The 10,236-nt window shown below is 58.7% G+C and overlaps 1 protein-coding gene, 2 long non-coding RNA genes and 3 other non-coding genes across 6 annotated transcripts; 1 reads left to right on the top strand and 5 right to left on the bottom strand.

The window, feature by feature from the left end:
• Positions 1-696: 696 nt before the first annotated feature.
• LOC130043498 (uncharacterized) lies at positions 697-1,359 on the bottom strand. Its single transcript, XR_008795362.1, has 3 exons — positions 1,288-1,359; positions 1,160-1,219; positions 697-769 (listed from the first exon to the last, which is right to left on the bottom strand). It is a non-coding gene; the product is annotated as an uncharacterized LOC130043498 (long non-coding RNA).
• A 2,202-nt stretch (positions 1,360-3,561) lies between these two features.
• ACP4 (acid phosphatase 4) lies at positions 3,562-7,343 on the top strand. Its single transcript, XM_056137116.1, has 11 exons — positions 3,562-3,669; positions 3,736-3,840; positions 3,916-4,002; positions 4,661-4,807; positions 4,975-5,073; positions 5,340-5,435; positions 6,081-6,213; positions 6,283-6,365; positions 6,670-6,800; positions 6,974-7,152; positions 7,228-7,343. Exons 1-11 carry the CDS (start codon positions 3,562-3,564, stop codon positions 7,341-7,343), a joined length of 1,284 nt encoding a protein of 427 aa, XP_055993091.1.
• An 818-nt stretch (positions 7,344-8,161) lies between these two features.
• On the bottom strand, positions 8,162-8,880 carry LOC130044344 (uncharacterized). The gene is made up of 3 exons (XR_008795388.1): positions 8,866-8,880; positions 8,527-8,568; positions 8,162-8,258 (listed from the first exon to the last, which is right to left on the bottom strand). It is a non-coding gene; the product is annotated as an uncharacterized LOC130044344 (long non-coding RNA).
• On the bottom strand, positions 8,336-8,427 carry LOC130044595 (small nucleolar RNA SNORD88). Its single transcript, XR_008795446.1, has one exon. It is a non-coding gene; the product is annotated as a small nucleolar RNA SNORD88 (small nucleolar RNA).
• LOC130044594 (small nucleolar RNA SNORD88) lies at positions 8,643-8,734 on the bottom strand. Its single transcript, XR_008795445.1, has one exon. It is a non-coding gene; the product is annotated as a small nucleolar RNA SNORD88 (small nucleolar RNA).
• A 744-nt stretch (positions 8,881-9,624) lies between the features above and the next one.
• Positions 9,625-9,716, bottom strand: LOC130044597 (small nucleolar RNA SNORD88). Its single transcript, XR_008795448.1, has one exon. It is a non-coding gene; the product is annotated as a small nucleolar RNA SNORD88 (small nucleolar RNA).
• Between the last annotated feature and the right edge of the window lie 520 nt (positions 9,717-10,236).

The raw sequence follows: 10,236 nt of genomic DNA, 5'->3' as shown, positions 1-10,236 counted from the left end.
GGAACTTGTCTTGTGGGGCACAGCATGTGAAACTTGGTGTCAGCATCACCTTCTTTCAAGAGACATGGGGGGCAAGGCAACAGTGACAGAGGTGCTGGTGACAGTCCGGGGGTCTGGGCCCTTTTGGGAAAGTGTAGTCATGGAGGGCATGACAGACAGAGCAGGAGCTCTCTCGGGAAAGAGGAAGGCCACAGACAGGACCGCCACGAAGCTAAGGATTCCACTTGCGATTCTGACACAGGCAGCCTTGCTGTCCAGTTAGTTAGGGAGGAATCCAAGGGCCTGAGACATAGTGGGGGGAGTGCTCTGCATGCAGGAGGCCCATCACCGGTACCAGATGGTTCTTGGGGCACCACCGAAGCGAACCCCCAGTGGTGCTGAGCCAGCTGAAGCCCTGAGCACTACCACAGAAGATTTGAATACACAGTGGGTGAGCCCTAGGACGCCCTGCTCTGTCTCCCATCGTGTCTGTTTTGTGCTGTGAAGCCCACCACACGCTTGTCTTGCATGTATTGCTCAGGTTCCCATCCCCTACTTCAACCAACTGCAGGCTCCCATCCGCAGCACCCTCCTCCCTCTGACCCATCCCCTCCACCTTTTGACCCAAGGCCTGAGACCCCCAGCTGAGAAGCAGGACCTGGTGGTGCTGGGTGATGAGGCGCCAGGAACGACATGGGTAGGGGTGCTGCTGACTCAGTTACATTTATTCAGCCTCAGAGGCAGAGTCCAGGGCTCGGGGCAGCAGTTCTGGGTCTTCTCACTTCTGAGCCTGAGAGAGGCAGAAATGGGAGAGTGAGAGAGGTGTGTGTGTGTGTGTTAATGCATGTAAGTATATATGCATATGTACCATGTATTTGCAAACATGTATACGTGGTACACGTGTACACATATGTGTACATGCACATATGTGCGTGCTGGTGCACATATATGTATGCACATACAGTGTATTGTGCACATGTAAATGTCTACACATGTGTGCACTCATGTGTATGCAATGTACATGCATGTACACATGCATATGCACACGAATGTATGCACACGCATATGTAATGCACATGTGTAAATGTGCATATGCACACATGCGTGCACACATGTGTGTGCACACTTGTGTTTATGTGTGTATACGTGTGTGAATGTGTGTGTGCATGTGCGCTCTTACCTTGTTGAAGAAGTAGATGGATGCCAGGATGGTGAATACAGCGATGGCCAGGGTCACATTCTGGGGGAGGGCTCATAGGTCAGGGGGGGCAGCCCAGTCCCCTGCCCCGCCCCCGGGGCCCTCCTTACTTCCTGCAAGTTCATGGCCGTGGGCCTGCGGCAGCTGCTATCATCCTCCTTGCATTCTCTCTCCAGCTCAGGTTCCTCTGAGCATGAGAGGGATGGTCAGTGCCGCGGCCTGAGCGGACGTCGTCTGGGACACCAGGATGGTGGCCGTGGTGACCGGAGACGAGTGTTCTGGGTGAAGGGGACCCTGGGGCAGAGGCCGGGGGGGACGGAGCTTTGGGTACCAAATGTCCCTGCAATGTCAGGACTGGGGTCGGGGCTGCTAAGGTTAAGGGGATTGTCCCTGCAGCACCACCCCTAGAGCCCCCAATTGTGGGCACCCTGGGGGGTGTCTGCAGTGCTCAGCTCTGGGTGCCAGAAAGCCCAAATAACTGGCAGGGTCTCCACTGCCCCCCCAAAATGCAGGACGGGACTGGGGTGTGATGTGGCTCGTGGGAGACACTTGCCTTGATCATGTGAGGTGCTGGGTTCCATCTGCGGCAGGGCTCTGAAAACAACACACACACAGGGACACACATGCACGCCAAGTAAAGCCTATCTCCAGATTCAGGGGGTTTCCAGTGCCCCCAACTGGTGCACAGTGACTGTCCCCCCACCCCTGAATGCAGAAGAGCCCATGGACGGCTGCTCTGTCAGGGTCCCTTAGATGCTGGCCCCGCATCTGCTAGCCCAGGGCTTAAAAAGAGCCCTTTGGGAGCCATGCTCAGTAGTGCTCAGGCACCACTCCTCGCCCTGTGCTTGGGGGTCACTCCTAGAGGGCCTGGGGCACCCTATGCAGTGCTGGGGATCAACCTGGGGTCAGCTGTGGGTAAGACACAAGCCTTAGCCCCGTGTCCTATCACCGCATAGAGGGGAGGTGCCGCACAGGCAGTGCTGAGAAGCCCATTAGGAGGTCCCTGCGGGCCGAGTCTGTACAATAAAGCAGACCAGGGCGTGAAGAGCGGGGAATGCGCGTGCCTTGTATTCTGCTGCCAGGGCCAAGGGGCAGTGATGCAGTGATTCCCAGCACCGCACAGAGTGCCTCTGAATCCTCACACGAGTGATCCCTGGCAGAGCCAGGAGTAAGCTCTGATCATTGCCAGGTGTGCGCGTCCCCCACCCCCAACAACAAGCAAACAAACAAGAAAATCGCTGACTGAGAGGGAAGGTGCTTGCTATGAGCTTAACCACTAGGGCCTAAACCTTCACTCCACTAGGGGGCACTCTTAAGCACAGAACCAAGAATAAACCCTGAGAGTTGTGGTCCACAAAACCCAAAATAAGGGAAGAAAATCAGTGTGGAAGAGAGCTCCAGCGCCTGGAGCACAGGCTCTGCGTCCAGGAAGTCCAGGTTCCATCCCAACAGTGCATGGCCACCCACAACACAGCCTGGCGTGAGACGCCCCCGAGCACTGAGGTGGGAGTAGCTTTGAGCATTCTTGGGAATGACTCAGCTGAGAGCACAGAAGAGCAGAGTCCAGGGGCCATAGTGACAGCACAGCAGGGAGGGCACTTGTTGTGTATGCACACAGCTGACCCAGGTTCAGATTCCCAGCATCCGATACGGTCCCCCAGGCCCCGCCAGGGGTGATCTCGGAGTGCAGAGTCAGGAGTAAGTCCTGCGCACAGCTTTTGGCCACACACACAAGAGAAAATAAAAAAAGAATGCACTGGAGCCAGGCTGAGGGTCCCAAAGAGCCCTGATGTTGAAAGAGGTTAAGGCCGGGATGGGTGGGCGGAGCCATAGCACAACGGGGACGGTGCTGGCCTTGTATGTAGTCAATTCCCAGCACCCCATATGCTCCCCTGAGCACGCCAGGAGTGACCCCTTGAGCCAGAGCCAGGAGTAAGACCTGAGCACTGCTGGGTGTGACCCCCAAACAAAAACAAATAAGCAAATGAAAAGAGTCAGACAGGGAGAGGAGATTGGGGGTCGGGGGTGGGGCAGAGGGAGGAGAAAGACAGTGAGGTTGGGAGGCTAAGGGCACCTCACTTGCTTCAGTAACTACTATACAACTATTATACCACTCCCTGGCTGTGTTTCCTGAGCCCCTTCTGTGCCTCAGTTTCCCCAGAAAGGTAATAACCAGACTGTGCTGGAGATGAAAGGGGCGAATAATTCCGGGCTGCCAGAGGGCCTGGTGGGGGGGGGGCGGATCCCAGGAGGCCACCTGGGCTTCCGGGACTGGGGTGGGGGGGCTGGCGTGCTGGGACCTGCTCTGGGGGGGTGTGGCGGCAGCTGATGAGCAGGTGAGGCCGCGGCAGAGCCAGGCTGAGCCAGCGTCTGGCTGCGTGGCGATGGCCTTGCCTGGGTTTCGGGGCCACCCTGCCGGGCTGCTCCTGTTCCTACTGCTGCTCCTGCTCCCCCAGGCCCTGACGGAGGGACCGCTGGTGTTCGTGGCTGTGGTGAGGTGCCCCCCTCCCCCGCCTTCCCCTTCCCCACCCGCCTGCACTGACCGGTCCCCTCCCCAGGTCTTCCGCCATGGAGACAGGGCCCCGCTGGCCTCCTACCCCACGGACCCGCACAAAGACTCCTTGTCCAGACTGTGGCCGCGGGGCCTGGGCCAGCTGACCAGGGTGAGAGGTGGGAGAGGGGTCGGAAGGGCCAGGAGGGGGTGAAGTGGGGTGGCTGAGGCCCTGCTCTGTCCCCAGGAGGGCGTCCAGCAGCAGCTGGAGCTGGGCCGCTTCCTGAGGCGTCGTTACAAGGGCTTCCTGAGCCCCCAGTTCCGGCGGGAAGAGGTATGCACCCCCCTACCCCCATCGGCTGGGTCTGGCTGGATAGGTCTGGTACCAGGTGCTGCTGGCCATCACCAGGGATGGGGTGGGACCGTACGAGCACGGGGCATGCTCCAAAGACAGCCAGCTCTTCTGCTGTTACCTGCTGGGTCCCTGCACACCTTTGACCTCTGACCTCCACCCACTCTCTCAGTCTCCTCCATCCTAGCTCCTGACTCAAGCAGACCCTCTACCCTCCCCCTCGGCCCCTTCAACCTGACTGGCTCTTTGATTCCCCTTGATTCAATCTGCCCACCTGTCTCTGCCCTTCATCAATTCAGATTTCCCTTCCCAGATTCCTCCTCTCCTCCTCACCTCTGACCTCTCCTCTGGGACCCTCATTTTGATCTCCAACCTCCAGCACCTCATTCCCATGCACACGGTGCCCTCAGGACGCCCTTACTGCTGTGTGTGACCCCCACTCCAGAGCCTTACCCTTCCTGCTCCTGAGACTGACCTCCTCTGATCCTTGATCCCAACTTCAGACAAGGAAGGCCTGACCCTCAAGCTTGACTTCCTTTTCCCGGCCAAAAAAATCCCTTTTCACCATCTAGAGCCAAACCCCAAGTGGGCCAGCTCGGTCTGCCATGCCCATCGGGCGCCCCGCTCTCTGCCCACCCAGGTGTATGTCCGCAGCACCGACTTCGACCGGACACTGGAGAGCGCTCAGGCCAACCTGGCGGGGCTGTTCCCCGAGGCCGGCCCGGGGCGCCCCGAGGCAGCCTGGAGGCCCATTCCCGTGCACACGGTGCCCGTCTCCGAGGACAAGGTCAGGAGCGGCAGGAGACCAGGGCTGGTGGGGGCGGAGAATGGGGACCTGCTGCGCTGCCCGCGGGGTAGACACGGGGGTCCCAGTGCCTGCAGGCCGCACTGTTCCCCGCCCTCTGGAAACCCCCGTCACGCTGCTGTCCTCTCTGAGCCGCAGTTTCCCCCCAGCTATTGAGGTTCCCCACGCGTAACTGCCCCCGATACCGTGAGCTGCTGCGGGAGGCGACAGAAGCCACCGAGTACCAAACGGCCTTGGAGGGCTGGACAGTGAGCTGGGCGGGGCGGGGCCTGGGGCGGAAGGGGCGGGGCCTGGGCAGAAGAGGGCGGGTCTAAGGAGAAAGGGGCGTGGCCTTAGGGGAGATTGCTGGGATGTGGAGATGGTGGAAGGGATGGGAGGGCGGGGTCTAAAGTGAAAGGGGCGTGGCCTTAGGGAGAGGTGCTGGGATGAGGGTGTTGGCAGAATGGAATGGGACGGGTCAGGAGGGGTGGGGGTCTTGGCGAGGCGTGAGATTCACTCCTCCTTATGCGTCCAGGGATTTCTGAATCGCCTGGAGAACTTCACGGGGTTGTCATTGGTCGGGGAACCGCTCCGCAAGACATGGAAACTTCTGGACACGTTGATTTGCCAGGTGGGTCCCCACTTTATCCACCCTGTCCAGAGGAAACGGGTCATTTGAGTCGGGTTCCCAATGGGGATGTTCACACGTCCTGGAGTCGCTGAGGTCAAAGATGGTGAGGATGGTACCAGACTTTACCCGGATGCTGTCAGTGTTTGCTGAGATGTTTGCAACTTGCCCTCTGAAGTGTCTACTTGGGAGACTGGACTGGGCTGAAAAATGTTGCAGCGCTTTGTCCTTGCTTACCCCACTTTATGGAACCATTCTCAATTGCAGAGTGGGAAAAGTGTGTCTGATTAGGGGGTTGCCCACACCACTGGGTGTGTTATCATGTGTGTTGCACTGCCCGCACCAGATACTCCTAAAATCCCAAGCATCTGCTTCCAAAAACCCTGCCAACCTCAAGGGTTTCAGATGCCAGAGGGCTGAAGAAGTTGGTCATTAGCTGACCTCAAGGATTTCAGATACTGGAGGACTGCAGAAGATGGTCATTACCTCTAATAAACATGTTGCTCACGCCATTAACTTAATGTCCATCCCTAGCCTGAGGGGCCGGGAGGAGTGGGGAGAGAACTGCAGCTGGGGACCAATTAGGGTGTTAGTGTGTGCAGGGCTGCAAAGCACTCAGGGTGTTGTCTCCTCATCCTATCTCCCCAGCGAGCCCATGGCCTTTCCCTCCCATCCTGGGCATCCTTGGATGTGATGCGGACACTAGCTCGGATCTCAGCCTTGGATATTGGAGCCCATGTAGGCCCACCGCGGGCAGCAGAAAAGGCCCAGCTGTCAGGGGGTGAGTATGCTGCCAGGAATGAAGCCACGGCACCTTCCTCTGGGGTCTGCAGCTCTGATCTTGTTGCAGGGATACTGCTGGATGCCATCCTCAGCAACTTCTCCAGAACCCAGCGCTTGGCATTGCCTCTCAAGATGGTCATTTATTCGGCTGTAAGTCTGGATGGGCCCAGGAGGGGTGTGTGTATGTGTGTGTGTGTATAGAGCTGCTGATCCCTCAGTTCTGGACCAACTATCCTCAATTCATATCCCAGGAATATAGCCTGGGAGGGAGGCGTCATCGGGAGGAATTTGGTGCTTATGGAAAGGCAGGCCACCTGCCCATATTCTCATCTATTTGGTGGGTCTTTGTACTCTGCTTGCCTGCAGCCTGTGTGGCTGCTTTGGAGATGGGCTCATGGGGGTCTGAGGCTGAGGTGCAGAGATGGCTGTACCTCAACCCTGCTTTCACCTGCAGCACGATAGCACCCTGCTGGCACTCCAGGGGGCACTGGGGCTCTATGACGGGCACACTCCACCATATGCCGCCTGCCTGGGCTTCGAGTTCCGGACACACCTTGAGGACCCGGATGAAGATGCTGGTGCTGGGTGAGGGCCCAGAGTGGCAGGGACATTCTGGAGGTGGGCTGGGAAGCCCAGCAGGAGGGTCTATGTGGAGTGGTAGGTGGCCAGCAGGAGACAGGAAGCTTTCTCCTTTCAGTGGGCATGGGTGGGCAGGGTGAAAAGACTGGGGAACTGAGCACCCCCCCATCTTCCCCCAGGAACGTCACGGTCTCTCTTTTCTACCGCAACGACTCCACAGGCCTGCCCCTGCCCCTGAGCATCCCCGGGTGTCCGGGCCTCTGTCCACTGGGCCGTTTCCACCAGCTGACTGCCCCTGCCCGGCCACCAGCTCATGGGATCCCCTGTCATGGCACCCACCAGCCTGCCCCCCGTGCAGGTGACAGGCCTAGGCGTGGGGCTGGGAGCGGGGCAGGGGGCAGCCCGACACTCACAGCCCGCGTTCTCCCCACAGCCACGGCGGTGCCCCTGCTGGCTGGGGCTGTGGCCCTGCTGGCCCTGCTGAGCACGGGGCTGGGTTTGCTCGCCTGCAAACCAGGATGCCTGCGGGCCTGGGGGGGGCTCGTGTGAGCCGGGAAGGCGAACCCACTGCCCCACAGCTGATGCTGGATCTACCTACCCCAACATGTTTGCTCCCCATTGCTCTAGCCTCCAATTTCTTGTGTGTTGCCTGGGGTACACTGGGCCAGGCTGTGGGGGCAGAAACCATAGGATCTTATGAGGCCAGGGGCAGGTAGGCAGGTACATCAGTGGGGGAGGACTGGGGAAGAGTCCACAGCCCATGGGGTCTAGCAGAGCCCAGCCCACTGCTTCCACTGGCTTCGGGGCATGGGAAAGCATGGGGCCAAATGGTCCATAACTCTCCTGGGCATCACTCTCCAGACGTGGTTTACGGTGTCAGGCTCAAACCTGTGGGTAAGTTTGATGCCCAAACAGCTGCAGAATTCTATGGCTGGTCAAAGGGAACCTCAGCTGCCAACCAACCCCACTAAGGTCACTGCCCGAGGAGCTGGAGACAGGGCCGTCTGGTAAGGGCACAGCTGTGTCCACAGCTAGAGGCCAGCACCCCCAACACACACAGGGAGGCACTCTGCTCTAACCCAAAGGCAGCTTTTTATCCCCAGCACCGCCCTGATAAGTCGGTGAAATGCTGAGCAAGGACAGTGCTTGCTCTTCAATGGGGGAAGAATCAACGGTCAGCAACCCCCAGACAGGCCCAGGACCCCAGCACAGCACAGAACACACAAATCTCAGAAGAAAAACCACAAGGAAACGGCATTTCAGCAACTCTAAAACCAGCGTTGTTAGGCTCCATTGGTGCATTAGGAACCACACCTGCTGCAGGCCCACACCTGGCTCCCACACCCACTCGATGTCCTCCATGGTGCTGGGCTTCAAGCTGGACTCAGAGCAGGATGCTCGTAGCTGCTCCATGTCGGCGAGGTAGGATTTCCTCCATGCTGGGAGGGGTGGCAGCAGCAGAGCCTGGACGCTTTGTGGGGAGAGAAAGAGGGGTCTCAGGAGGGCGGGACCCCTGTCCAGACTCCCCCCAACCCCGAGGAGGCCCCCTCAGATCCCTGGGTGTCAAAGGTCCCAGGAGAGCACTGTGTCCTCATAGGAGATCAGAGCCCAGTGCTGGACATCATGGGGACCCCATAGGCAGACCCTCGAGAAAGTCGATGAACGATGCTGCACCCCATCATCCAAGTCGCCCCAGTTATTATGGGTGATCTAGGAGTGGCTTTGTTCTTACCAAGAGGGATGGCCTGGTCCTTCCATTGACTCAGGGTGCCACCTTCTGGCAGGAAATGGAGGAAAGGGGGAGTGTCAGTGGGATTGAGACAAACATGAGGCCTCCTCCCCCAACCAGGGTCCCTCAGGCCCCCAGGTGTCAAAGGTCCTGGGGGGGCACCATGTCCTCAGGGACAGTCGGAGCCCAGTGCTGCACATCATGGGGACCCTGGACTCAGATCCAGGTGAAGAAAGCATCAGTACCTGGCTCCCAAGTTCGCTGGGTTCTATCCCTGATGTCACCCCCACCACAGTGGCCCTCAGTCCCCACCCCCACGGAGGGGGACCCACAGCCTGTTACCTTTCCCAGGAAAGGCAGGTTCTCCATGCCCATCCTTCCTGTAGTCCTGGATCCTTTCTTCCACGTGGCAGGTGTAGTCACGAGTTCAGTGCATGGCCCCCACAGCCTTCTTCCAGGTGGTGGAACCCCCGCTCGAACTTCCTATCCCTTAGAGGGACTTTGGGTGCAGGTTTGGGGGCCCGGGCTCTTTCCTTCAGCTCCTGCATGGCTTGGAGGCTGGGGATGGCAATGACTGATGCAGTGTCCAGGGTGCTCCATACACCTATGTGAGGGTGAGGGAAAGGCCAGGGGTTGGGGTCGTGCTTATAGCCACTTGCTGCCACGAGGGTGCAGGCTGAGCCAGCACCTCAGGACACAGCCCTGTGACGCTCCCACATATCAGGTTGCGGTGCCAAGGTCAGGTGTACCACCGGCTGCAGACTCAAGAAATAGGAGCCGGAGATTCCACCCATGTCCCTGTCCCTCAGGCCTGTCCCTTTCCAAACACCCCTCGAATAAACCTGCGCGTACCCCTACCCAGAAGGCTGTCCTCCCCCGCGACCCGAGGGCACAAGGAACCAAGGGGCTAATGTGCAGGCCTCCCTGCTTGTAACACCCAGAGACAGAGCCCACATCTGCGCCCCCCCCCGCCCAGCGCACCTGGGCATTTTACCAAGCTGGACGCCACTACAGACCCTCAGCAGGATCATGTACCTGGAACAGAAGGAGGCTTTGGTGAGGATGAGAAAAAACAGCCCACAAGGAGAGCAAGGAGAACCAAAGCTCCTCAGTCCCTCAGGTGTCAAAGGTCCTGAGGGCGCACTGTGTCCTCAGGGGTGCTAGGAGCCCAGTGCTGGACATCATGGGAGCCCAGTTTCCCTGCAGGCAGAAATTTCTCCTTCCCTATCCCCTATAAAAGCAACTTCCAGCCCTGGCTAAACCTGCAGCAGCAAAGCGGCCTGGAAGCAAACCCCGGGGAAGAACCCGTTACTCTAGAAAGGGAAAAGCCCAAATATACCGGTACAGCCCACGCCCTTGGCAGAGTCTGGACCAAGGCACGTGGGAAATGAAACCATGTCCTCCGGAGTAAAAGGGTGTCTGTTCCCCCGCCCAGCGATGCACAGGGGACCATATATGGGATGCTGCGAATCGAACCCGGGTCGGCCTCATGCAAGGCAAACGCCCTACCCGCTTTTCTACTGCTCGAGCCCCAGTAAAACGGTGTTTTCAGGGTAGAATGAGTTCCTAAAAAAACTTCGACCAAGCCAGTTAGCACAAAGCAAGGAGACAAGAGTTTAAGTGTTCTTGGCGTTAAGCCCTTTCTCCTCTCCCGGTTTGTCTTTGGGTTCAAAGCCCAGGAGGCACAAACACACTCCGGGCAGCCCGGGGCTC

Source organism: Sorex fumeus, unplaced genomic scaffold, assembly GCF_029834395.1.
Source record: "Sorex fumeus unplaced genomic scaffold, SorFum_2.1 ptg000122l, whole genome shotgun sequence".
Classification (NCBI taxonomy): domain Eukaryota; kingdom Metazoa; phylum Chordata; class Mammalia; order Eulipotyphla; family Soricidae; genus Sorex; species Sorex fumeus.
Note: the sequence above shows the minus strand (reverse complement) of the source record. Positions and strands in the feature narration are given on the sequence as shown.

Bases quoted from the DNA above. Each gene is read 5' to 3' on its own strand.
- ACP4 (XM_056137116.1), top strand. From the start codon at position 3,562: ATGGCCTTGCCTGGGTTTCGGGGCCACCCTGCCGGGCTGCTCCTGTTC. The intron at 4,003-4,660 runs GTATGCACCCCC...CTGCCCACCCAG, and splicing joins CCCAGTTCCGGCGGGAAGAG to GTGTATGTCCGCAGCACCGA. The intron at 4,808-4,974 runs GTCAGGAGCGGC...GTTTCCCCCCAG, and splicing joins TGCCCGTCTCCGAGGACAAG to CTATTGAGGTTCCCCACGCG.